This window comes from Phalangium opilio, unplaced genomic scaffold (genome assembly GCF_054372755.1).
Source record: "Phalangium opilio isolate 3A_F unplaced genomic scaffold, DU_Popi_V2 ptg000113l_1, whole genome shotgun sequence".
Taxonomy (NCBI): domain Eukaryota; kingdom Metazoa; phylum Arthropoda; class Arachnida; order Opiliones; family Phalangiidae; genus Phalangium; species Phalangium opilio.
The window spans coordinates 5,774,771-5,799,785 of record NW_028324209.1 but is presented as its reverse complement, the minus strand read 5'-3'; the positions used below and the strand labels follow the sequence as shown (position 1 = coordinate 5,799,785).

Sequence of the window (25,015 nt, the reverse complement as noted above, 5' to 3'; positions counted from 1 at the left end):
AGAAAAAAATTGGTCGAGTTCCAAAAACATTTCCTACCCCCGTTCCCCTCAACCTAAAGCGGCGGAACACGGACGAGGGTGCTTGAATCTAGTTCGGCCATCTACCACCGCGAGCGTCTCACGTTTTGGAGGGAAAACTCAGAAACCGCCACTAGAGGGCCAACCGTTTGTGTTTTATCAAGAATATTCACTTTCGCCAAGTGAAGAATTTGGTTAGCTCAGTACTTCTAGTCTCATCTCACTTCTGTTAATAACAATATGCAAAACTTAAGCAATGCTCAATGTGTCTAGCGGCGCCTATTGTGGTCTTCCAAAATTAATTCCTTATAGCTTTCTACGAACGTAAAAGACAAAAGAAATCAAGAAAACAATATCTTTCAAAATGGGATCATAATTATTTATTTATTCTTCAAATATTAATTTCCACCCAAAAATCTCTTGAAATGATTCTGAAACTTTCTTATTTTTATTTTTAGCAATAATAATAAAAAGTATCTTTTCCTCTCAGTTTTTGACATCCACTTCCATGTCTTTCTCTTTCTGCTTTTCAAGTAATTTTTCTCTCGCCTAATTAAATTAATTAAGGGTCAATAGCTTAATTATTAATTAAAGTTAAAACCTAAAAATATTAAGTTTACTTTTTCAACTAGCGGTACTAGTTTCTTTTCTTCAGCCAATATTTTTAATAATTCCATAATCAATGGAAGATAATTGTGTTTTCTGCGAATGTTTTCAGTCTAAAATGATAAAAGAAATGATTAATTTTAATTTATTAATAACTAGCTGTTACCCGCGGCGTCGCTCGCGTATAATAAGAACTTCCATCAAAATGATATAAAGAATGGGTAGATTTTACTGATGACTAATATTTTTGAAGCACCCTGGAACGAAGGCACTCGGCGTTGCCCGTCAGCCCGTCGGGATGCATTTTTTATTATTTTTCACGCGGACATTATTCCATAAAGAAGGGTTTTTAAGTTTTTGGCCGCCATTTAAAAAGATGGCGACAAATAGAACCCGAAAGACCATTCAGCCCGTCTATAGCTTAAAGGAAACCAGTGTACTAAATATTTGTGAAATCGGTTGAAACGCGCGGACTTTGTTGCATAGAGAAGATTTTTTTCATTTCTGGGCGCCATTTTTTAAGATTGCGGCGGATTGGAAAAATCTTTCTTAGTACGCGCCTACTACTTATGAGTAACGTTCCTGCAAAGTTTCAGCCTTCTAGAGTAAGCGGTTTGGGCTGGGCGTTGATTATCAGTCAGTCAGTCAGGACTTTGATTTATATAGATATAGATAGTTTGCAAAAATGGTTGAACATTTTGTACCTTATATTGTTTCATTTTTCTATCTTCTTCATTTAGCAAAAAATGCAACTGACTGAGTTCATTTTGCAATTCAGAATTGCTTAATTCCGATGATGGTGATGATTCTAGTCTTTGATGAAGTTCTTCTAAACGTTTCTGATACAACATTTTACGGTCAGAAATAATTGCCATGAGATTGAAGTGAATTTCCCCTTCATTATATCTGAAATTTCAACACTATTTAAATTAAACCTATTAAGTAATTAGGAACAGCATTAATAATTGCATTACTTTAGAATTCTCTGCTCAATAATTGGCCTAACAACGTCTATCCAGTCCACACCAGATGGTATTCCACCCAAATCAATTGGACCATCTTTTAGTCCATCTAGCTCGTATAATCTCCCATCAATAGGGACATAACCGACAAAATGATACACATCATCATCTTTATTAGCCCCTTTGCAATCAAATTCAAACATCTGTTGCCTCGAGAAGCTATTATGAACTTCTTTGATTACGTTAGAATTGCTCATTGCTAGTCCTTTCATCTAAAATAATTTCTATTCAGTATTTAAGATATTAGTTTATGAATTTAATTAACAGGGTTCGTACAAAATTTTTGGAATGAAATTCCCTGACTTTTCCAGGTTTTCCCTGACTAAATTCCACAAATTTCCCAGACCATATGCAATAACTTACAAGGCGTAAATATATGAAAACCAATCTAAATTCACTCGAATCATTTTTGCACGAGTTGTCATTGATATAAAGATAAGCCAATTAATTCATTTATATTTAACCATAAGTAAGTCATAAATAACCAAAGCGAGCGAAGCGAGCTCCGCGAATTTGGGGTTCTGCTCAAGTCTCAGACAACACTTTTTTTGGTCACCCTTATACTGTTATCCAGACTATCAATTTCCCACCAATATATTTTTCCCTGACTTTTTAGGCCCATTTTCAATTTCCCTGACTTTTCCCTGACTTTTTAGGCCCATTTTCAATTTCCCTGACCTTTTAGGCCCATTTTCAATTTCCCTGACTTTTTAGGCCCATTTTCAATTTCCCTGACTTTTTAGGCCCATTTTCAATTTCCCTGACCTTTTAGGCCCATTTTCAATTTCCTTGACTTTTTAGGCCCATTTTCAATTTCCCTGACTTTTCCAGGTTGTGTACGAACCCTGATTAAGCTCACCATGGCATCAAATGAGCCACAGAATTCTTTAAATGAACCTAAGGTATCGCCTAATGTTACATCACTGTGTTTACAATTTAATAAGATACTTAGAATGGCTTGTGTAGCGCAGGCATTATTGATAACCTTTCAGAAATTAGAAAAAAACACAAAAAAAAACCATTGAATAGGAATGAAGCAAATTGCTTCGATAAATAACTGACTTCCAAAAGTGTTATAATACTTGTTTAGCAAAAAAGATCTTTTCAAGTCGACTATCGGCAACAATTGAACCTGAAGGCTCGTCTCCGGGAAACCATTTAAATAGAAATATTAGTCCATGAACGGGCCTGGAAAAAGACTGGAAATTTATAACCTCAGACTTAGAAAAGTCACGTGATAATTAAGCTAGTTTACTTTAGCTTTTCAAAACTCTCAGGGTCCAGGCTGTAAAGTTCTTCAACTTGTACTCCTTTAACGCCTAATTAATATCCAGACTTAGCTTTTAAACGATTTAATTGAGAATATTGCAATTAACACACCAAACCCTCTTATTAACTCTGTGAAAACCCCGGGATCACTTTCGATCAAACACCAATCCCCAGCGCTTGACATTGTAATTTGACTTTTTTAAGCACTTCTATCCTTCTGAAATTACTATTATTTAATTTAGAACCATAATAGCTCTTAAATTTGGCGTTAAATTTACCTTGTCACGCTTTCGCCTCACAATTTGATTGTTAAGCCTAAGCCTAGCTTTTAAATTACTGGAAACTGAACCATGACTGAACTGAATTGATTTCAACAGATTTAGCAATATAGAGCTATTTCAGAGGGGGTAATGGCCAGTCTGGGAAATAAGGATATTTTTTAAAGTAGTCCTTGGGACCAGTGACCCCCCTAGTGTCCTAAATAATAAACTGGTCTCCGGAGTGGTCCGAGCCTTTGTTCTCCTATAGATTTGCAATTAATAAACTGGTCCCGAGGACCAGTAACCCCCACTTTTTGAATTAAAAAACTAGTCCAAGCAATTAATAAACTGGTTTTGGACCAGAGGAAGTGTGCTATTTCCCAGACTGGTAATGGCTACGCCGCTACGTCACCAATGCTATTTGCCCATAGAGAAAATCTGCACAAAATGGCCGCCCTGGTCCGCCAAAGGCAGGCCCAATTTTCGTAGCAGACGAAATTTTTCCCCCACTGAAATAGCTCTATAGTGTTTGTGTGGAGTCTGTGGAGGCGGCAAAATTAGGCATAATTTTGACGAAAATCGGTGCTTTTCAAGTGTTTCTTTTAGCAGAGAGAATTAATTCTCTCTACTTTTAGAAGAAAAATTGCTGAGAAATAATGAATTTGGCAATCAGTAACAATTATTAATAATTCATTTGCTTAGGTCTATCAATATGTTTTATATTTTATTCTATATTATTATATGTAACACAATTATCTAGTTAAAGCGGTGAAATAGACATTAAAAAAAAAATAGGTTCAAAGGGGAAAGTTCAGCAACGGGGGGGGAGGTGGTAGAAATAGTACTCGGAACAGCAGGCTGACGAAAATGAGCTCTCTGCGCAACTATTCACGCATTTTAAAAATTCAAACTAGGCTTAACGAAATCGACGATGGCGGAGTAGCCGTATTAGCTAATTAAGCAATTTCAATCAATTTAAATCGGTTTTAATTGCAATTATTTGTTGGATCACTTAGATTAACTGATTATAAGTAGAAATAGAGCAAAATTAGGCAATTATTTTCGGATATTTAGAAATATTTTGGAATAAAAATAATTTTTCCAATCTACCATTGCATTAAGCAATTAAAATAGCTTTTAATTGCGATTAAACGTTGAATAGCGTAAATAGTAGTTAGATAAACTAATTCTGAATAGAAATTTAGCAAAATTAGGTAATTATTTTCAGATAATTAGAAATATTTTTTGAATTAAAATAATTTTTTCGGTTTAAAATTTATTATTTATTTACAGTGATGCAAATTTTGGAAAAGAAAGCGAAATCAACATGAAATAAGGGATGGTTGATGCAATTGACGATGGAAATAGAACACCTACTGAAAAGTACAAATAATTTGTATCATCTCAACCAACTTGTGGCTTTTTCGGATCAACAACGTGACAACTGAGAGTCATCTCTTCAACATGGATAACCCGTAAGTACTTAAGTAACCATTTTGAAAAGGGAGGGCCGTGCTTCATTTTAGATCAACAGTAGGCTACTGTAGGGGTGCAGGAAGGTGGGAGGGAGGTTGTTACTGAATATATCAAGGTAGCAGGCTGCCAAGGGCTTGGGATCTATAAAAGGTGGAAGTTTGTAAACCCTTGGTAACCTCACTGCTTCAAAGACAAAACAATCCTAGCATTCGTCAGACCTGTCTTGCCCGATCAGCGTTTTACTTCACAAAATACGCCAAACCAATACCACCATGTAGATGTAAAGGAAAGAGCCTACGTTAATACCAGCCCAATAGGGAGCTAACAGTTCTGACCCTGAAACGTCACACCCGTCTATCTCTTGCTGGAGTTTCATCCCCCTAACGGTTGGAAACGGTATTCTACGTGCAAAAATGCCAACCAGAGAGAGGCTGCGTGACGTCAGACTATCTCTTCCCCTAGCCTATTGTTAGCTCCCTATAGTCCGATTTTTTTTTTTTTTTGCAAATTTAGTGACCTTGATCTCAGTCATTTAGCTGTATTTTCCTATTACCAGTGTGTGTCCACCATTATTGCCGCCATGCTTTGAACCTTAAATAATCGCGCGAATTTAAGCTTTTAAACCTATATAACTTGACCAACACTGGGGGGGGGGGTTAAACTGGTGTTTGACCCATTGAATACAAATCGATTTAGCTACTTATAAACTTGATATCGTATCAAATTAAACCAATTTAACCGGAAAGACTTTATATTAGAAACTGGTTTTCACTCATTAAAATTTCACCCTTTTTTTTAAGTCTGTCACTTTTTTTTTAATTTGTCCCTGACCGACAGGAACGATATGCTGAACGCGGTTCGATGAACTTGAACAAAAAACTAAGCCTCATTTCCTCCCAGTCATAACATGAAAAACAACCATTGTTAAGTCTATAAATGAAAAAAAAAAAACAAATTTCAATGGCAAAAAAAGGCTTAGCCGTGAGGTAATAATTTAGATTTTTTTTTTTCTAAAATGGGTAGTTTTGAATTTGTAAAACCACCAGCCAAGGAGCCCGGGAAAGAAGGCGTTGAACTCTGTCGATTTCTTTTTTGTTATTGTCAGGTTCCGGCTATATTTAGACTAGGACTTGTATAAACCTATTGTTAATAACATAATTTAATGCTGGTATTATAGACTAGCCGATAAAAACAAAATTAATTAGATTTTGTTTGAATTTTAGGCGCCCTCGGCGGCCTTTCATTAGGTTTATAATTATTATACACTTTGTAAGATTGCTGTAAACAAAAGTTTTATATTAAGAGAAAGTATCACGATACTTTAATCTTTAAAAATTGCGAAGGATTTTTTGACAACATTTCTTGTGATTTTCGCAACATCACAATATACGCATGCAAGATTTAAAAACTTTTGTCTTTTGCTTGGACAGAAAGATAGAAAAATCTGAACTCGATTTGTTCTTTATTTCGCGATACTTAACCTTTAAAGAGGTCATTAACATAAACTCGTAGAGCTTAATTAGTACTATTTTAAAGAAGGGCATCTTTTGTTTCTCTTTATAAATTGGCGAGAGGTTATCGCGGACCGGTTCGTTGTTATAGCGGCTTTTTCTTGCCCTTGAGAATTATACGGAAACAAATTATATGAAACAGTTCTGTAGTCGATCTGTCTTTATTATTATTCAATTTCGGGCCCGTTCGAGCTCGGTTAATGCTAGTTGAGAAGCTTCAATTACGGAAATAAGATAGAGGATCTATTTTTAAACAGGTGCGGGACTATATAGGAAATGAGGATAAAGTGCCATGGTTTTTTAACCCAACGTTACCTTTGCTATCAGAATGCGTGATTTTGTTTTGAGTAGATAAGACTTAATGTTCTTCATGTGGGAGGCCTGCCTCAAGTTATAAGCTAGGGTAAGGACTGATGGGCTAAGAATGAAGTCTGATTCAAACCAGACCCAATTTTAAATGAAATACATGGGTTTTTTAACTGTAACTACTAGCGTTTTTTTCATGGTGATTAATTAAGGAAACCGATTGTTTTCTAAGTACATAGACATCTGATTTATTTCTAACCTTGCTTAATAGTTACTAATAATGAACCTTAAGCTAACTTTATCTAATAACAAAGCAACACAGTGGTTAATCGTTGACCAAAACAGTGGTTAATCGTTGACCAAAACAGCGGTTAATCGTTGACCAAAACAGTGGTTAATCGTTGACCAAAACAGTGGTTAATCGTTGACCAAAACAGTGGTTAATCGTTGACCAAAACAGTGGTTAATCGTTGACCAAAACAGTGGTTAATCGTTGACCAAAACAGTGGTTAATCGTTGACCAAAACAGTGGTTAATCGTTGACCAACACAATGGTTAATCGTTACTGTTTATTTGTCGCTCTCAAGATGACTGTATATAAGTCAACCTTGACAATCCATATATTTATTTCATCAAAAGTAGGGAGGTTTCTTATATTACTTCTGCTTTCATGAATATCTTGTTTTGAATAGTTTTGGCAGACTTAATAAATTCACACACCCATTGCTTCATTATATTCATCAAAACATATTTATTCAGTCGTACACCATAAACATATCCCATAAATTTAAAAATGTATAATGCGAACGCGATCCTAACTCAAAACTGTTAAGCGAGTATTATAATTTTAACCCGGGCGAAACAACAATGAAACAAATAATTCAAAACATCAAGTCAAAGAATACTTCCAAAGCAAACCGGGTGTGAGATTTTAATCCAACTTAAAAAAAGTATCGCAAGGATAAGAGACGGAGGGGGGGGGGGACTCGCGCTTATCATCTCTCAGGTATGCTGTAATAGCGTTATGTAAGGTGGGGAAAGTCGGTAACGTAACGTGTCTAGGTCATTATTATCTCTCTCCCCCCCGGTTCTGTCTCTCTTCCTTCCTTGGATGAACTGGGATGACCGCTTCGCTTATTAACATAAAAAATAAGCCAATCCCGGAGGAAACCCGCATTTCTGGGCTGCTTGTTTATCATCCCCTATATAAAGAGACATCGCGTTCTGTCGAAGAAAGCCAGATAAACGTGGAACTTTGATCGCGAAAAGTCGCGGACTTCGTTCGAGGGTCGATATTTATTTGTATGTCGAAATTTGAGAAGATACTATAGTTGTGTTAAAATATAGTTCCTGAATTAACGCGTCGGTTTGAAACTAAATATGAAATATCAAGCTGTGGAAGTACTCCTAATCGTTTTAGGAACTCAGGTAAATATGCGTTCTTTTTTTTTTAGTATACTTTTTGGGTAAATCGATTTTTGAAAATATCGGATAATCGTCATAGAAATTTCAAATGCGTCTTAACTAGAGGATATTTTCTGAAATGATTTTATGCTAATTTAACAAACGCCTATCTGTCATCGAAATTTAAGTAATCGTTGAACGAATTTCTATAGCTGTCCGGATGTTTTGGTGGTTGTATGAGAAGAGGTGTTGAGTGTTTAAATTACGAAGTAGTTGCCAAACACGATGAATACGAAGAACGCCAATACCCAGCTACTACCTGGGTCAGTACCAGAATTGAAGGACCTTCCCTAAGCGAGGCGTCCAGAGCCATGTACAGGAAGTTGTTTTATTACATTCAAGGAACGAATGAGCAAGGTTGGTTAGTTAGTTGGCTGGTGTTTTGGTGATGGGTATTCGAACCATGCTCGAGAAAAAGAAATTTAAAATTTGGCGCCGATGGTTTAGCCGCCTTCGTTAACTCGACGACACCAGTTCGAACGAAAATTCAACCATGTGATGGGGCTACTTGTCCAAGCGTTTTCACCATGTCTTTCTTGATTCCAACGGGTTTGCGCAGCCCACCGCTTCCATCTGATCCGGCGCTATTTTTGGAATCTGAACCTCCTAAGAAATACGTCGTTAGGTGAGATTTACTTAAGGTTTGATACTTGATAGGGCTAGCTAGTGTCGAAAGTTTATTAGGTCACCGGTACTCTTTTGGTTTAGCTTTTTTGTTAGTGGAATCGTTGTTGGGATGGGGTTAAATGGAATATTTTAAACGCAGGACTTTTGGTGGTCGACCAACTGAAGTAGATTGGATCGAAGAAAGTCAAAAATTATTGGCGTACGCCAAGAAAGATCATTCGGTCGAGAAGACCCATTATTTTACCGCCTGGTATGATCCACCACTACAAATTTTCAACCGATTGAACGAAGTTTGGTTAGAGGTCAGACAAAATCCGTCTCTCGATAAGAATGACCTCCTTTAATTAAGAAACCTTAACCATTCCCGCAATTTAAGAACTGAAACGTACAATTTTGCCCACCTTTACATTAAAAAGGTGGTTTAACTATTTAATTTTATTGCCATTTTTTTCCTATGTTTAGTTTTTATTTTAGGGTAGTTTAAATTCATTTTTGTTCTTTCGCATTAATTTATTTTGACGTCAAACATTTTTTATGCCATTTTATTATTATTATTTAGTTAGTTAGTTTAGTTTAGATTAATTAGTTTAAGCTTAGGAGTTCCCACCGAACCATTTTAAAATAAATTAGTAATTATATTTCAACTTGCAAATTAAGTTTTATTATTTTTTTTTTTGCCAATTTTTACACTTCTGTAAGTTAAGAAATTAAAATTTTATGTATCAAATTTTAGTTTTTAATAAAATATGCTAATAATAAAAAAATTAATAATTAAGGATGTCTTATTAATTTGTTGCAGTACGTAAATGAAGAAATAATTTTGCTACCTTGGTGTTCTTACTTGGCGCGTTATTTATAATTAATTGTCAGGTACTAAGGCTGTTTTACGTGGAGTAGTTTTATGGTAATGAGAATGTTTTTCTTTAAATATTACTCCATGGTGGCAGATTGCTTGGAACGACGGGATTCTTCGTATTTAATTGCTCTAGTTGAATGCGATGATTTGTAAATATTTGAAAGCCTTAAAGGCTAGAAACAAAGCCATCTTGAAGCGTGCAATATCGTGGGGTGAAATCAAAGCGTAATTCTTTTTGGGGTGAACTCGTCCCACTCGACAATTTGACAAAAGATCGGCCGCTCAATTAGTCGCTGGACAATGGCACTTCGCTTAGAACTTTGCACTCTTTTGTTCCCACTCTCGGGCTATTTAGCATTTCCATGGCAACCGGTCCCTAACCATCTAGGGACGTTCGTACCCGCTCTTAAAAAAAGGAAACTTCTAATAGGCTTTAGTTTTGATGTCATGGCTGGAGTAGAAGGGAAAGTTTTTCCAAGCAAAAGTCAATGTTTGCGCTTTGTAGTCTAGAAAATGAGATTGCCTTTAGAGTTGATCCTCGAACCGCACGGAATTTCATTGAGTTCGTAAGCGGTTTATTAGAGATATTATAAACTGTACCTATAAATATTGTCAACTAGTTTTGAACGTGGTAACAAATGTCTGAAAGGCTATCAAGTGTTGTAGGAGGGAAGTTTGATACTGGAGTGGTATGATTGGGGTTCATCCGTGGCTGTTAGTGAGTTTAACCCCCTGTCGGTGTGGAAATATTTTACTAGCTCGCGGTTACGTGTAAAATATTGCTATAACCAGGTGGCACCTATAGCTTATGCCCAACATAAAATCGCGGTAATATGGGTAAAATCAGGAGGGGGTTATGGACTTCTGGTAAAATTTACGACCGTGCATTGGGAAGGGCCCTCTCGTGTTACAGCTATAGAGCATGATTTCTACTCCAGTATATACTTCCCTACTTCAAGATGAAGTAAAGACGCTCGAGTCATTTTAAAAGAACTTATTAAACTCGACTTATCTTACATCTCTCTTCTGTAAACTTTTCGAGTTTAGTTTTCTTTGCCATGTCATATCCCTTCCTTTTCTAAACGATGGAATTTTGTACGTGAGGATGATACTTTAAACCTACCATCTTTTTTTTCCTCTACATTTTTTTTGTGTCATTTTGAACTCATTGAGCCGGTCAAGAAGTCTCTCCCTTTCTTTCTATTTTCGGCTCGAAAGTCGAAGGCAGCCAGCGTCCTTTAAGCGGAAGTCCAAGATGATTCAATTGAGTGTCTTCGATCAAAAATTCTCCACTCGTTTTCCAATGGACTTTTAAGCTTGTGGTACGTGCTTCCCGTTTCTAGCGCCTACCATATTGAAGAGAGGGTCCCTGCGTGGTCGGTCCTACGAGAGAAGAGGTTGCTGCGTGGTACAGTTGATTCTTTTTTCTCTCTTTTGGTTGGTCCTAGCTTTTTCAAACACCTTTACTAGCAAAGGGAAATTGCGTTGCAAGATGGTTTTCAATTTCACAAGCTTCTAAATAGAAAAATGCTTCAATAAGGAGTCGCGTTACGTCCATAAACATCGGCCTTAGGGTTTATTGGTTGATTAAAAAAAGGTTTCTGGAGTTTTCCGTGTTAGGCTGCTCGTTAATGTGAATTTAGTTATCCTCTTCGTACATTTTTCTCTTGGCCTCCATTTTACAAGATGGCCGCGGGTTAGAAAAAATCTTAGTGAGTAAATTCCCTGCAAAAGTAGTATAAAGTGGGCGTTGATCATCAGTCAGTGTGTCCGTCTGTCATTCAGGACTATTGTGTTGTAGAAAAATCTTTGAGGCTAGGTTCGTCATTTCTATAGTCTGCATGTTAAAGAGTGTTGTTAAAATTTCCAGACCATCTATCACCCAATATTTGCAATGTACCACAATCCATGACATCTTAGCACCAACTGTACACTACAAACTCCTTTCGAAATAGTTGTTTATTTGCATAGCCCGTAGTTAGGTATATCTTCTCGCATTCCTGTTAGTCCCAGTGGACAGACATTGAAGAAATGTTCCCAGACTCCTCTCTATCCTTCCCTCGGGTTTGTGCTTGGTGCGAACGTGCCTTTCCTCTTTAACACCGTTGGCGATAAAAAAAAGAAAGAAACCGACAGAGTAATATTTTTCTATTAGAAGGCTAACGGTGTATCCTAGCTTTTCTACCCCGAGCGAGTCAAAGTCATTACTGGTGCCACTGGAAGGCGTTACGCCAAGGATACCGCTAGGAGAAAAAGACTTCTAATAGAAAGGTCCTTGTCGGGGTTCCTTGTCCCAACAGTCGTCCGAGAAAAGAAAAAAAAAAGCCCAGCACCAAAAAGAAAATAAGAAACATTTACAAGGGGAAGTTAGGCTCGTCCGTTCGCTCTTCTTCTTTTCGGGCTTTAGGCTACCGGTTTTTTTTCTCCAGGAAATCATTACCTTTCATTACTGGATCGATTACTATTTCCCTCTTGCTAACGTCTTCTCACTTATTTCCTTATTACGCGGCTTGTTTAATTAATATTTTTATAATAAACGCTTTTGATTAGCATCCTACACCAATAGCGTCATAGTGCTGAATCTATCGTATTGTTAGTTGTTGGTGAGCTGTCACTTTTTCGACCTTTAACAGCTGACATTTTTCAATCATTAATACTGGGGACTTGATACGTATGGGACAACCTAGCCTAAGCCTAACTTCCCACGAAATGCCGGGAAAACGTCAATTGCAATATTTTTTTCTTCTCCTTCCCGTAGAAAAGACTTTTCTTAGACACTTTATTAAGAAATGTTGGGTTTAATGGTTCGACCCTATTCCGGAGGAACCGGTAAGAAATAAGCTGACCGTAAGCGACGGAGCTTGACCAGTCGTGCGGTACGCCATGCGGACTTAAGCTCACCGTGTCTTTCTCTTTCTATAAACATCCAAGGTTTCTCTTTTACCGGCTTTCGATTCGTTGAACCAAATATTTTTCCACGCGTCAGAAAAAAAACGTATATCGTACACGAAGCAGGTGGTAACAAGGATTTCATACAAGTTCCTTTGTCCTGAACTGCCTAACTTGTCTGGCCAGATGGTGTCACGTAATACACGGTTACCCCGTAAAATATTACAAATCTTAACAATTAGATACCAAAAGAGCCTATACTTTTGTATCAAAATTATTTCGTATTTATTGCGTTTCCTTTTTACTGTATCCAAATATGATTTTACCAGTTGACCCATTTTGAACCTTGTTTCTCTACCAGCGAATTTTACGGTAAATGCGAACTTGTCCATCTCGAAATAGATTGGAATCGTACGAAACTAGAAAATAAAAGTTTGTCTTTGCTTTTGGTCGGGGAAACTAAAAAGATGAAGGTTGTAATAAAGTAGAAGGTTCGGAAAAGACTTAAAATATCAAAAAACCCCAGAAAAGGGCTCATCTTTATTAACTTTTTTTTTTGGTGGAGGTTCAATATTGTCCTCATTTCCACCACCGTATCTCTGTCTTCTCTATGAACCAAGCAAACAAAATGCTCCCCAAACAGAACTAAACGAAATAAAGTGATTCTGAGAATTGATAGGACAGGCATATTCCGTCAACTGGTAATAAGAACGGTCTGATGTCTGTGGCGACTAACTTATTTCTACAATGGCGACTGTCTTAGAAATTCTCACATCCTATTTAGGACCCAGATAAAATGAGAAAGTTTACAGAGCCGTGTTAGGTTAGGCCTACTCCCATTCTTGGGTTGATATCTTACAGTATTTCAGAGTTTGTTAGCGTACCCTGAATATGACAGTCACGTTTCCAATGGAGAATCGAATTCAGAGTCTCGTAATAATAGAGCATCAGGTCACGCAACAACCACAAAGATTTAGATTCGTTTACTAGGAATGCTTAATACAACTTCACTGAAAATCCGTAGGCCATAGAGCCATTGCTATTGGTATGGATATCATTCCATAGACGAAATAGGAGACTTATGGACCAACAAGTAAATTGTCTTTTCCATCAGAGATGAAAATGTTTCAAGGGCTTCTTTCTCTAGAATGGTCAATTATTTCGGACTTGCAAATGTCTGACCATCCTTTAATTTACTTTGAAAAAAAAAACTGAAGGAAAACGGTAAACATTCCTAGTTTCCGTATGTATGAATTTGTGGTACATAGGGCTTGTATTTTTCCCAATTTCAATCGTCCTTGATGCATTTTATGTGATACGTAAAACCACCACCACCACCACCACCACCACCACGAATTTCGAAAGTTGAGCTAAAGCTATCAATACTATTGGGTGTTTGGTATCCAGGGAATTGGAATATGGCTGCTCGCTTTCCCTGGGGGAATCTTCCAAGGATTTTCTGTAAAGAAAAATATGGGGTTTATATCAATTTATATAAAAAAAAAGAAATTTGAATATAGACTGGGTAGATTTTCTTCGCTGGTGTTTCTACCCTTTTTTTTTTGAGGGATTTAACATATTTTTATCTCATTGATGGATCAGTAACGTCGCCATATTTATTTTATATATGCAATTATACCCAATTAGACGCGTATTGGCGCTGGTAGGTATCTTATTTATTTTCAGTAAATACCCCCTTTAAAATTATTTTCTCGTTTAATCAAAATTCCCGCATTTTTTTCTTCATTGCTTGGTATAATTTGTAATCTGTTTTAATGGAGAAACTTTTGACCGCGGTTTTTATTTTTGAAAGAGGAAATGGAAGAAATGAGCGCGCGCGAAAAAGAGAAAACTCATCATGATTTGCATTTAAATAATCTGTTAAACAGAACTAGATTAAATCAAAGTTACCAAATCTCACGGTGTAAAAATTAATTTTAGGATTCTGTATGGTTTTTATAATCTGGATTATTATGAAACATTTCTCGAGTGTAAAATTTTCTTATTTTAATGCAATTTTTTTCATTTGTTTATTTACAGCTCCGACTTGGTCTTCTCGAACGCGTGATGGAATCTTGGAGTTGGCTGAGCTGGCCTTGGCGGATTGTTGCTTGATTTAGCCAAGAAATTAAACTTCAAGAATGGACTCGTCGCAAATTACGTTGAGATAAGTTTTAATTGTTTTTATTACTAATTTTTAGTTCCAGTGAGGAAGTTACTCGTTTAATTGTCGCTTTTGGTTGTTTGGGAGAAGTCGGGCAACGTGTTGAAATTTTTCGGGGGAAAGCTGATTAGTAGGAATAATCATTTCTTTTGATATATTTATAAGAATATTTTGAATAACATCAATCGATGACTAATTGGTATATCGCTATACCAGCCCTAGACGTTTGTGTTTAGCTTGTAAACAGGGTCTTATGTGAACGAAACCATTATCCTCGGCGACCACGTCGTTATAAACAAGGGGAAATTGCAAATAGGCAAGCTCTCGGCACGTAAATATTAAATGATCTCTCCATTTTCTCCAAACAATTTTTTACATCCGTTTAGTCCCGAGAGGGTGCGGACTTTGCTCTCTCGCAACTACGTATTTCCGCTATAGTTCACTTTTGTGGGCATAACAAACTCCCCATTTTTATGGCTGCGTCATTTACACCGCTCGTGCTTCTGTCACGCGCTATAAACTTGGGGTTTGGCGCCCTTTTTTTGTCTTCCTTCCTTGTCCAAGATATCCAAGTTATTGCTTAACATTGATACGAAGTCTTCGCTAACTTTTCGAGGAAGTGGTTCAATTTCCCTGGGGCTGTAATTTACTTTGGGTTGGTCGTACTTAGAGATTGCGCTGAACGCTCCCGTAATCCTAAATCTGTAAAATCTGCAAAGTTACGTGATCAAGAAAGGTCGTTTTTAATATCTTGTTTTTCAATTTCAACACCTATTGAAATAACATTACGGTAGGGTGTGGGTTCTTATCTAGAATGGCCTATAATATTCGTCAGTATTTTGGAATCTTTAGGGACCTAGTTCAAAAAGTACGAGACACTTCTCTTTTTCATTACTATATATACTTCATGGTAACATCTAGTCGTCCCTTGCTCTGATTTTGTTTCTTGTTTTTATCAACTCAACTCCGGGCTATAGGGGAACAAAAATGTTAGGACTGCTTCAATTGAAACCGTCTAAAACCACGCCCCTCTTGTCGACCAAGCTGACCCTTTGCCTAAGGCGAACGCAATCTCAGTGTTTTCTCGCACCATTTGCGATTGAAATGGTCTACTCCTTAGTGCCATGGTGAGTTCTCGTTTGTATAAGGAAAACCCCGTATTCCCACTAGACTTAAACAACTCGGGCCAGAGATGGGAGACCTCCTACTAAGACCCGACTCATTAAGGCGGAAGTCATTGCGCCTTTTCTTAATGACTTAAAGCAATTTCAATTTGAATTTTAAAGAGCGAATGGGTTTATTTGGAAGCCTTAAAGATCCCTCTTTCCTTCCTTTTGTCCGTGTATCTAAACTCGGGGGTTTATTTGAATATCATTTAGTTTTGGTTGAAAAGGGGATAGGGAAATATCTTATAACTGTATGTAAATAGAAATTCCAAGCAGTTGTTTTATGGGCTCGTGATTTGTCTAACTGGCGAGTTTGTTTGTAAAGTAAGGATTGCTTTGTAAATATACAAATTTTGCGACCTTTCATTATAGAATATATAACACTGTAAGACAGTCGATGCGACCGCAAAAAAACAAACAATCTTATACGAAAAGTCACCTAAGAAAAATCTCATTGTTTGTTACTAAAAATAATATACATCCTCATGGTAATATGTTCTATGTCGACCCGGTACTTTCTGTGTCGAGGGGATAATCACTTCCTACGAATATGAAATTTTGTGTATTCGCGTGAATTCAATTTGGATATCACTTGAATTATTTTTTGTTGTGAAATTCGTTCACTGACGATTTTGGGGTGAATTCTTAAAGATTTCCTGTGATTTTATTTTTAAAACTGATTTCGCGTCTTTCCCCCCTCGTGTTTTTTACGATGTTCCCCAAACTTTCACGAGATTCGCCTCAAATTTCGTGAGATTGAAATATCCGTGAAATATCCTGCGATTTCTCGAGATCCCTTTAAACATTTCGCGTTCTTCCTCCGTAAAAAATGTCACGGATTTCACGAGATTCACCCCTCAAATATTTTTATAGATTTTAACACCGAAATTTTAATTACGCGGATTGATTTTGGATGAATCTACTATGATTTCTTGTTAATACATTTGCATATTAATTTCACGCCTTCCTCCCCTCGATTTGTTATTATATTCCCCGTAATTTCACGAGATTCGCCTCAAATTTCGTGAGATGGAAATATTATCCGTGAAATTTCCTCGGATTTCACGTGATTCCCGATATTTTCGTTTAAATCCCATCCCCAAGTATTACAACTTGATTTCTCAAGATTCATCCATTAAATACAACTAGGTCTTAAATAATTCGATTTTGGAAATCAGACTTTGAAATACACAATAAATAACAGCATCATGTTGTACATCGAAGTGATTTACCCCTCGTTTTGTTGTAGCAGTCTATAGTCTGAATTTTTGGCACAACACAAACCGCTTTGCTTATCATTGACACGCATTATACATGCACGTGTGCCCGTATTAGCCCCTTCTCCCCGGCTTTTAATAATCTGTGGCTTTTGATATCCTTGAATGAAATCTCATTAGTTTTCACGCTTAAAGGAGCTACCAAAATTAATCAATAATCATAATAGTGGTGAGGAGATTCCAATATCAATATACCGCCCCCCCCTTCCCCCTAACCCACTCTGGCCACTCTTGGCTTCAACTCTCCATGGCGCAAAGCCGCGTGCATCGGCCCAAAAGCTGATATACCCTATCTTGTGGTGGTGGTGGTGGTCGACGTGTGAGATTGTCATAGGGATGGCTCGTTCATGGTGGCTGCTGTCTCTTGGTGTAATTTAGAGATGATTATGATGAAGCTGTCTGCCATCCCATAGGTGAGGAAAGGGTTAGGAATCATCTTTTGAGAACAGGGTCTGTTATGACGGAAGTTTATAAAATCCATGTTTGAAGCTTTTATGTCTGTCTTTGTCGTGTGGTTTCATTGGATTTTATCTCGTCTATTTTAATGCACGTGTCTTTGGGGCAGTCTGCCATATTTGTTTTGTACAGTCTAGACTCGTAAATAGGAGAAAATGCTGTCAGCGTTTGTCAGATACAATTTTAAAGTTCTTCGGGACACCGTTCGGAAGATGTTTTTCCTTTAATCAATGCACATCTTTCAATTTTTAATAGCGATTCGCACATTGACGCTACCATGGGGCAAATAATTTTATGAAAATATCGGAAGGTACACCGGATTACGCGCGTTTCTCTCATGATTTCTTGTGATTCTCTCGTGATTTCGCCTCTTTTGCCCTTGCCCCCTCAAGATATTGCCTAATGTCTGGTGAAATTCCTCAGATTTCACTAGGTTCCCTTTGATTCCGTGAAATTTCCTCCGGTTTCACGAGATTCCTTTTATATAAGTCACGAGATTTCTTTAAATGGAAGATGTGTTGAATCCGGCGATCCAAAACAAGCCTGGTCATTTATACTTAAATAATAATTGAATTAATGGTTTTCCCCACTGGGGTTTTCCCAGGACCTTTTTTCCCATAAGCAGAAGTTATGGGTTTTTATGGTCCGAATTTAGCTTAGTTAAGGTTAAGTAAAGGTTTACTTATAGTGAATACTTATGTTTGATATGTTTTATATGTAAAGACTTTAAAGAATAACATTGTACTCTAAACCAAAATAAGAACTGTCGTAGAGCACGGCTTGTAATTGCTAAGAAATACTGTACTATTGTAAAGGCTATAGTAATGCATTTGAAAGGTTCGACGGATGGTTTTTGTTACTAGTGTGTTAAAAGGCCCTCTGGCTCTGTTAAGTCATAAAACTTAGGAGTGACGAATTTTGGGGAGCGCTCGCTTGGTAACAACAATAAGGGTAAAAACTTGAACTTTGTGTTAAAACTAGCAGAAGCAAAGCATGAGTATAGATAGCTTTGGACTCTTGATGGAGAAAGAGCGCTTGTTACCATCGGACAATATAGATCGCAAACCGACTCTGCCGAGAGAGGTTGTAAAAGAAAGACTTAGAAACTTTAGTTAAACGGACGTGTTTCAAGGAAAATTATTGTAATGATATCTTGATTTAAGTATGATTTGATAAGACAATACAGTAATTAAAGAAAATATTGATGATTGCATTTGGAGATTCTTCGTTATTGAAATAAAGACACACAAATAAGTTAGGGATTTAGATCGGTGTTTCAGTCCGCCGATGTGATATCAGGAATTATCACAAACTCTTATGTTGGGATGGAAGTCGCAACATAAAATGGTGCCGAAACCCGGGACTAATTACGTACCCGGGACTCATTACGTGCTCGGGAAAAATTACGTTAATTGGACAATTTTGTGAAAATTGGACTTGGTTCGAGAACTTTGAAAATTGTGGTCCCAAGTCAACTCCACGTTGGATGCTTTTTTTGCCGATACCAGACCGAAAGGGAACGTGAACGTGCCGCAAGAAGTCCAGCGGCGGGGAGCGATATGGAGCGGGATGAAGGAGTCCCAGCCCAAAGACATCAGAGTCTACAGAAGCTAAAGGAGTGGTCCTTCTCAAGGTTGGATGCAACTATATGCAGTCGAAGCAACGAACAACCGTTAACTTCAGGTTGATAAAATTGATTCGCACTTCGCAATGAAGTTGGGTTCGTAGAAAAATACTTATTAAGAGAAAACAAAGGTTTGACACTAAGTTGTCGTAAGATAAAAAGGTGCTCTGGGTTTTTGAGCTAAGATAAAAAAAGTGCTCTGGTTGAGCTTGGTTAAAAAAGTGCTCTGGTTGAGCTTGGTTAAAAAAAGTGCTCTGGTTGAGCTTGGTTAAAAAAGTGCTCTGGTTGAGCTTGGTTAAAAAAGTGCTCTGGTTGAGCTTGGTTAAAAAAGTGCTCTGGTTGAGCTTGGTTAAAAAAGTGCTCTGGTTGAGCTTGGTAAAAAAAAGTGCTCTGGTTGAGCTTGGTTAAAAAAGTGCTCTGGTTGAGCTTGGTTAAAAAAGTGCTCTGGTTGAGCTTGGTTAAAAAAGTGCTCTGGTTGAGCCTGGTTAAAAAAAATGCTCTGGTTGAGCTTGGTATAAGGGTTTATTACCGATAGGTCGGTCTTGGCTTGTTGTGAAAGAGAGAGTGTATGATGGCGTGGCCACGGTAAAAAATTAGATGCCCCAGAATGGGCGAATTTAGTATCGTTCCAGAAAGAGCGACAAAAAGTAAATACCCTAGCCGGGTATCCCCTCCCACGTCCCAGAACGGGCGTTAAACAAAGTCCATGAAAGGACATAGACAAAGTCCATGAAAGGACATAAAAAAAAGCTCTTAATTGAGCACGAACCTTTTCCTAAATGGATAAAAGGGTTAGCCAAGATAAAAGAGTTGCACATGGGCATTCTTAAGACCTGATCGGGGCGTACCTAAGAAAAAGGCGACGCTTATTAGTTGGCGATTTCGATAGACTTAGTAGTGCATTCACGACACGAGCGGCGCTGTAAGATTTATTTCGAACGGCGTCGACGAGTGATTAACAGGTGTACAGACCGAAGTTTGGATATTCCCTTGTGGTGGTCCCTTCGCGAGTCCCTGGCTGACTTTGTCCAATCGTTATTGCCGTTAAGTAGGTTGTTTGGTAAAAGGTAAATTACTATTTGTAAAAGGTAATGTTGGTATTTGTAAAAAGTGTAAAAGATATATTTGTGTTGGTTAAAAAGTAACACTTATAAGGTGATTCCATAACATGAAAGTCGTTGCACTTTAAGTGCTACTAAAATGGTGGTTTAAAGGGAATATTATAAGTTAGTGTCCCTGGTGTGAAGGGATGAACGACGTGGATGGTGGCATTCCTACTTTCTCTTTGGTGCCTCTTTTTTCATGGCGCTTCCTTTTCCCACTTCCTTGACCACCTGACATGGCTCGTTGTAGTAGTTTATTGGGAAATATGCATAAAGGTTCATATAAAGTTGTATCTCCCTGAGAAAGGAGAAGAGTTGTATCTCCCTGAGAAAGGAGAAGAGTTGTATCTCCCTGAGAAAGGAGAAGAGTTGTATCTCCCTGAGAAAGGAGAAGAGTTGTATCTCCCTGAGAAAGGAGAAGAGTTGTATCTCCCTGAGAAAGGAGAGGAGTTGTATCTCCCTGAGGAAGGAGAAAATTCAATGGTTTATAAATAGAGTTCAAATTAAGGGTTATTTGATTCAAATTAAGAGTTATTTCATTGAAAAGTAACAATTTGGTTCATTAGTATAACTTGTTTCAAATAAGTAAAAGGTTGATACGTTCTGAGACAAAGGTTGATGATTAGTTGGTCTTATGAACGAAACACTGTAAAAAAGTATTAATTTTTGGAAAGATATTTAAGAGTTCTTGCAGTAATGCAGTAGTCAGCTCATAACATTCTTGAGTAAAAGAAAAAGGTGCATCGCCGCCTCAAACAAAGGGGAAGAACACTGCTCACAGAAGCAACGTTTCAATTATACCTCTGGTACTACAAGTGCTACCACCTAAAAACTGCTAAAAGACTAAAATTTGCATGATGTATAAACTGTAGTTTGAAAATATGTTAATTATGTTGAAAACTGTATAAATAGTTTTAAGTTTGGATATTTTGTAAGAAAAATAACTTTAACTGCTTTAAAAATAATCTTTGACCAAAGGGATCGGTTCCCATGAAAAACAAAGTAATAAAACTAGTTAGCTTGGATAGGACAGTTGAAAGATTCAGCTGGGTATAATGACTTGCACGTGCACTGTTAAAAGTTAAAAGTAAAGCAAAATAAAAGAAAAAATAAGAGGGCAATCTTATATTGTCAAAAGACTAAAATAACACAATAAGTTTCTCTTTACACATCCATGTTAAAATATTTATGGTTGAACTTTGTAACTTAAGGGTAGCGATCGGAGCGTGGGATACTTAGTTCTCCTAACTAAAAACTCCTACTAAAAATTTGAGGAAGTTTGTCCCCACGCTACCGAGAGGCTTTGCCCCAGCATAGGGTGAAGGTTGGTTTCTTCTCATTGTAAAAGAAGGGGAACCAATCTTTGAACAGATGTAGAATAACCTATAAAAGCTGTTTCGCTAAACAAAATGAGTCGAGTTACTTCAAATTCAGTAACAGAAATCAATTAAAATTAAATGATAAACTTAAATGAAGAAATGTAAATTTAAATGTAGTCTCTTCAAGAAATTTAAAATAAGTTAAGAAATAAGTAAATTAAAATAGTAAAGTTGAGTTATTTAAATAGAAAAACATGAGAAATTCAAATGAAGGCATGTTGAGTCAATTCAAACTAAGTTGTTGGATCGCTTAATTGTAGGAAATACAGAGATGTATTTCGGCGGGGAGTGTTGAATCCGGCGATCCAAAACAAGCCTGGTCATTTATACTTAAATAATAATTGAATTAATGGTTTTCCCCACTGGGGTTTTCCCAGGACCTTTTTTCCCATAAGCAGAAGTTATGGGTTTTTATGGTCCGAATTTAGCTTAGTTAAGGTTAAGTAAAGGTTTACTTATAGTGAATACTTATGTTTGATATGTTTTATATGTAAAGACTTTAAAGAATAACATTGTACTCTAAACCAAAATAAGAACTGTCGTAGAGCACGGCTTGTAATTGCTAAGAAATACTGTACTATTGTAAAGGCTATAGTAATGCATTTGAAAGGTTCGACGGATGGTTTTTGTTACTAGTGTGTTAAAAGGCCCTCTGGCTCTGTTAAGTCATAAAACTTAGGAGTGACGAATTTTGGGGAGCGCTCGCTTGGTAACAACAATAAGGGTAAAAACTTGAACTTTGTGTTAAAACTAGCAGAAGCAAAGCATGAGTATAGATAGCTTTGGACTCTTGATGGAGAAAGAGCGCTTGTTACCATCGGACAATATAGATCGCAAACCGACTCTGCCGAGAGAGGTTGTAAAAGAAAGACTTAGAAACTTTAGTTAAACGGACGTGTTTCAAGGAAAATTATTGTAATGATATCTTGATTTAAGTATGATTTGATAAGACAATACAGTAATTAAAGAAAATATTGATGATTGCATTTGGAGATTCTTCGTTATTGAAATAAAGACACACAAATAAGTTAGGGATTTAGATCGGTGTTTCAGTCCGCCGATGTGATATCAGGAATTATCACAAACTCTTATGTTGGGATGGAAGTCGCAACAAGATGTTTACACTGACTTCGCGAGATTTCACACTAAATCGAAATAAAATGCTAATATTTCAAATAATTTACTGTAGGTAGATCAATACACACGTGATTTAAATATTGACTGCCCCATTGTAGCGGTCATTGTCGTGAAATATTACCAGAACTTTTCTTCTATACTATAGTTTACATTCCTACAGTAAGTTTTGATGGGCTTCTGATGATGAGTAGGGAAGCGTGGGATGAGAGATGGGAAAGAGAGAAGCTAGTCATTGGAGCGACGCTAGAGTCGTATCTCAGAAGCCTTAGCGATCGCGTCCAAGGCAGTCCTCTGTTTGAAAAGCGCTCCAGTTCTGTTGGGAGCATCGTACTACCCTATACTGCTCCGCATCTTCCAATTCCTCTCTCTCTCTCGCTGTTTCCTGTTGCATCTCATAACGGGCCTCTCGCTCTTAAAAACTCTCGCGTAGTTCTTGGGATCCAGTTGGGTTATTTGCCGGCGCGCTGTTCAACTGTCCGGTCAAGCGTTCTTGTTGGGTCCGCGAGACTCTCTCTCGCTTCCCGTTACTTTCATCCATTCGCTCTTTAACTTAACAAAGACTTTGACTAAATGGCCAGAACTACTCGCCTTCCGCTGGCCACCGACCACTATTCTTCGGACATTCAGTTTTTTACTTTGAATCTCAGGTCTACCGTTGCGCTTTTGATGGTACTCAATGTTCTCTTTCATTTTGTTACCGGTAAGGCATTCGTTTTCGACTTCTCGAATGTTCTCTGTTTGTCTGGTATTTTTAAATTTCTTGTTGGTGGGGTTTTATTTTTAGTTTAATAAAGTTATCGGTATTCAAAGTTTTTTAGCTTTTTTTATTTAAAGGGAGGGTTTCATTTTGGGTGGAGATAAATTGCTTATCCGATGAGGATTTTTATAATTTGATCGGGTATAGCGTTTTCCTCGTGTAGAAGTTTCGAAAATATATTCGTCAGAAAGAAGTTATTAATTATCGTCTCCATGGATTTAGGTACAAAAGAAGGTGACTTTTTTGTTCCTAAATCTGATTCTGACAATTCAATTATCTCGCTTGATTAATACCCCTAATTACTGGCGTATTAAATGGTCATATATCCAGGCAATCGGAAGAGGAACAAATTTTTTTTTTATCATTCTCACAAAAAATAATTGTTTCTAGGCCTAAAAATGACCTATTTTTTCTCTTTGAGTGAGAAAATAACTTTACTGTTTATTACTTTTGATCTGAAAACATTTTTAATAAGCGTAAGGTCAAAGGTTAAACATATTAAAGTTAAACACGCGAGTAGCTAGTATGGAATTCAAAGCTTTTAATATATGTCACCGAGTTACTACCGCAAACGAAAGCTTTCCTTTTAATATTTAAAAGGATGCGGAATTTAGAATTTATTTTCTCTTTAGCGAAGTCGGTAAACGTCTACTGTGAGATTAATAATTAAAATGGAGGCGGGGGGGGGATGTACAAAAATAAATCCCTAAACTAGTCTAAAAAGAATTACGACCTCTCTGCATGCGGATAAAGAAAAAGTTTGTGAATTTTTTAAAAAGTTCAAATTCTTTAGAGCAGTCTCTCTCTTTGACCAAAGAAAAAAGGAAGTTGGTGAAAAAACCTTTTGGGAATAAAAATGTCTTATAGAAGCTGTAAAAATCCTTCTTTAGAAATTTTTTTTATTCTATGAAAAGGTATATAGGGGATGGAGAGAGAGAGAGAGAAAGATGTGTGAATTAAAAAATGAAAAGTTTCTCGCCTCCAACACTACATTTTTTTGGGATCTACGAGTTTTTTATCTTTGATTTTTTTTATTCGACGGATTTCTTGCTCTTCTCCTTAACTTCTAGTTTCCTCTATACAAAAAAGGACTTTTGATTGTCCTCACGCCGTTCAGGAGATTCTTCTCTCCTTCTCTCTCTTTTTTTACCGGAGATATCTCGTTATCAAGTTTTTTACCCGCCTTTTGTGTCGAAATAAGCTCCGAAATAATTGTCGCGTAAAAAGGTTCTATGATGAAGTTATGGATCTCGTATTTTATAAATACTTCAGAAATATTGGCTTGTTAAGGAGGAGAAAGGTTTCGGTAACTTACTAATTGTTACCCGCGATCTCGTACGTATGTTATAATGAGTAATTTAAGTAAGATAACAATTTTTTAAAATATTATTAAGTTGTGGTGTCGTGGTCTAACTGCCAGGAAAATTTCTTCAAAATACCTTAAGCCTTTAAAGCGGAACAAAGATCCAAGCTTACAAATTTTTACATTTATATTATTATTATAATTATAGTAGGATAAGATTTAGGGTTTATTTTAACATTCAATACGTATGATTTGAAGTTTTAAAAAACTTTCGCAAAATTAAAAAAAAATATATAGCTCTAAACATTGGAATACCTGTATGGTAGTGTTGAAAGAAGTTTTCTT

The 25,015-nt window shown here is 36.9% G+C and overlaps 3 protein-coding genes across 9 annotated transcripts in view; 2 read left to right on the top strand and 1 right to left on the bottom strand.

Moving 5' to 3' along the window:
* Positions 1-373: 373 nt before the first annotated feature.
* On the bottom strand, positions 374-3,351 carry Uch-L5 (ubiquitin carboxy-terminal hydrolase L5). 2 transcript variants are annotated; one of them, XM_089852570.1, is made up of 9 exons: positions 3,194-3,351; positions 3,027-3,132; positions 2,902-2,965; positions 2,729-2,834; positions 2,506-2,631; positions 1,599-1,858; positions 1,329-1,530; positions 639-737; positions 374-567 (listed from the first exon to the last, which is right to left on the bottom strand). In XM_089852570.1, exons 2-9 carry the CDS (start codon positions 3,097-3,099, stop codon positions 505-507), a joined length of 993 nt encoding a protein of 330 aa, XP_089708696.1. In that variant the 5' UTR covers positions 3,100-3,132; positions 3,194-3,351; the 3' UTR covers positions 374-504. The 2 variants fall into 2 exon arrangements, with proteins under 2 accessions (XP_089708696.1, XP_089708697.1); XM_089852571.1 differs by having other exon boundaries at positions 3,027-3,141; positions 3,194-3,347.
* A 634-nt stretch (positions 3,352-3,985) lies between these two features.
* Positions 3,986-25,015, top strand: part of Hasp (Hig-anchoring scaffold protein) — a 95,193-nt gene continuing 74,163 nt past the window's right edge. For 2 of the 6 annotated variants that reach the window (XM_089852554.1, XM_089852550.1), the window contains exon 1: positions 17,888-23,310. In XM_089852554.1, coding sequence (XP_089708680.1) covers positions 23,181-23,310 — 130 coding nt within the window. In that variant the 5' untranslated portion in view covers positions 17,888-23,180. Of the gene's footprint in view, positions 4,390-4,468; positions 4,651-14,344; positions 14,472-17,887; positions 23,311-25,015 lie in introns of those variants that run through there. The other 4 variants (XM_089852557.1, XM_089852553.1, XM_089852552.1 and 1 more) reach the window with 4 other exon arrangements.
* LOC149623545 (heme-binding protein 1-like) lies at positions 7,504-9,271 on the top strand. The gene is made up of 4 exons (XM_089852435.1): positions 7,504-7,896; positions 8,085-8,289; positions 8,380-8,557; positions 8,699-9,271. Exons 1-4 carry the CDS (start codon positions 7,849-7,851, stop codon positions 8,901-8,903), a joined length of 636 nt encoding a protein of 211 aa, XP_089708561.1. The 5' UTR covers positions 7,504-7,848; the 3' UTR covers positions 8,904-9,271.

Coding starts and splice junctions, on each gene's coding strand:
- Uch-L5 (XM_089852570.1), bottom strand. CDS start 3,099: ATGTCAAGCGCTGGGGATTGGTGTTTGATCGAAAGTGATCCCGGGGTT. Junction 1,859..2,505: donor GTGGCTCATTTGATGCCATG/GTGAGCTTAATC, acceptor AAATTATTTTAG/ATGAAAGGACTAGCAATGAG. Junction 738..1,328: donor GAAAAATGAAACAATATAAG/GTACAAAATGTT, acceptor TTATCATTTTAG/ACTGAAAACATTCGCAGAAA.
- LOC149623545 (XM_089852435.1), top strand. CDS start 7,849: ATGAAATATCAAGCTGTGGAAGTACTCCTAATCGTTTTAGGAACTCAG. Junction 8,290..8,379: donor TCAAGGAACGAATGAGCAAG/GTTGGTTAGTTA, acceptor CCGATGGTTTAG/CCGCCTTCGTTAACTCGACG. Junction 8,558..8,698: donor CCTAAGAAATACGTCGTTAG/GTGAGATTTACT, acceptor TTTTAAACGCAG/GACTTTTGGTGGTCGACCAA.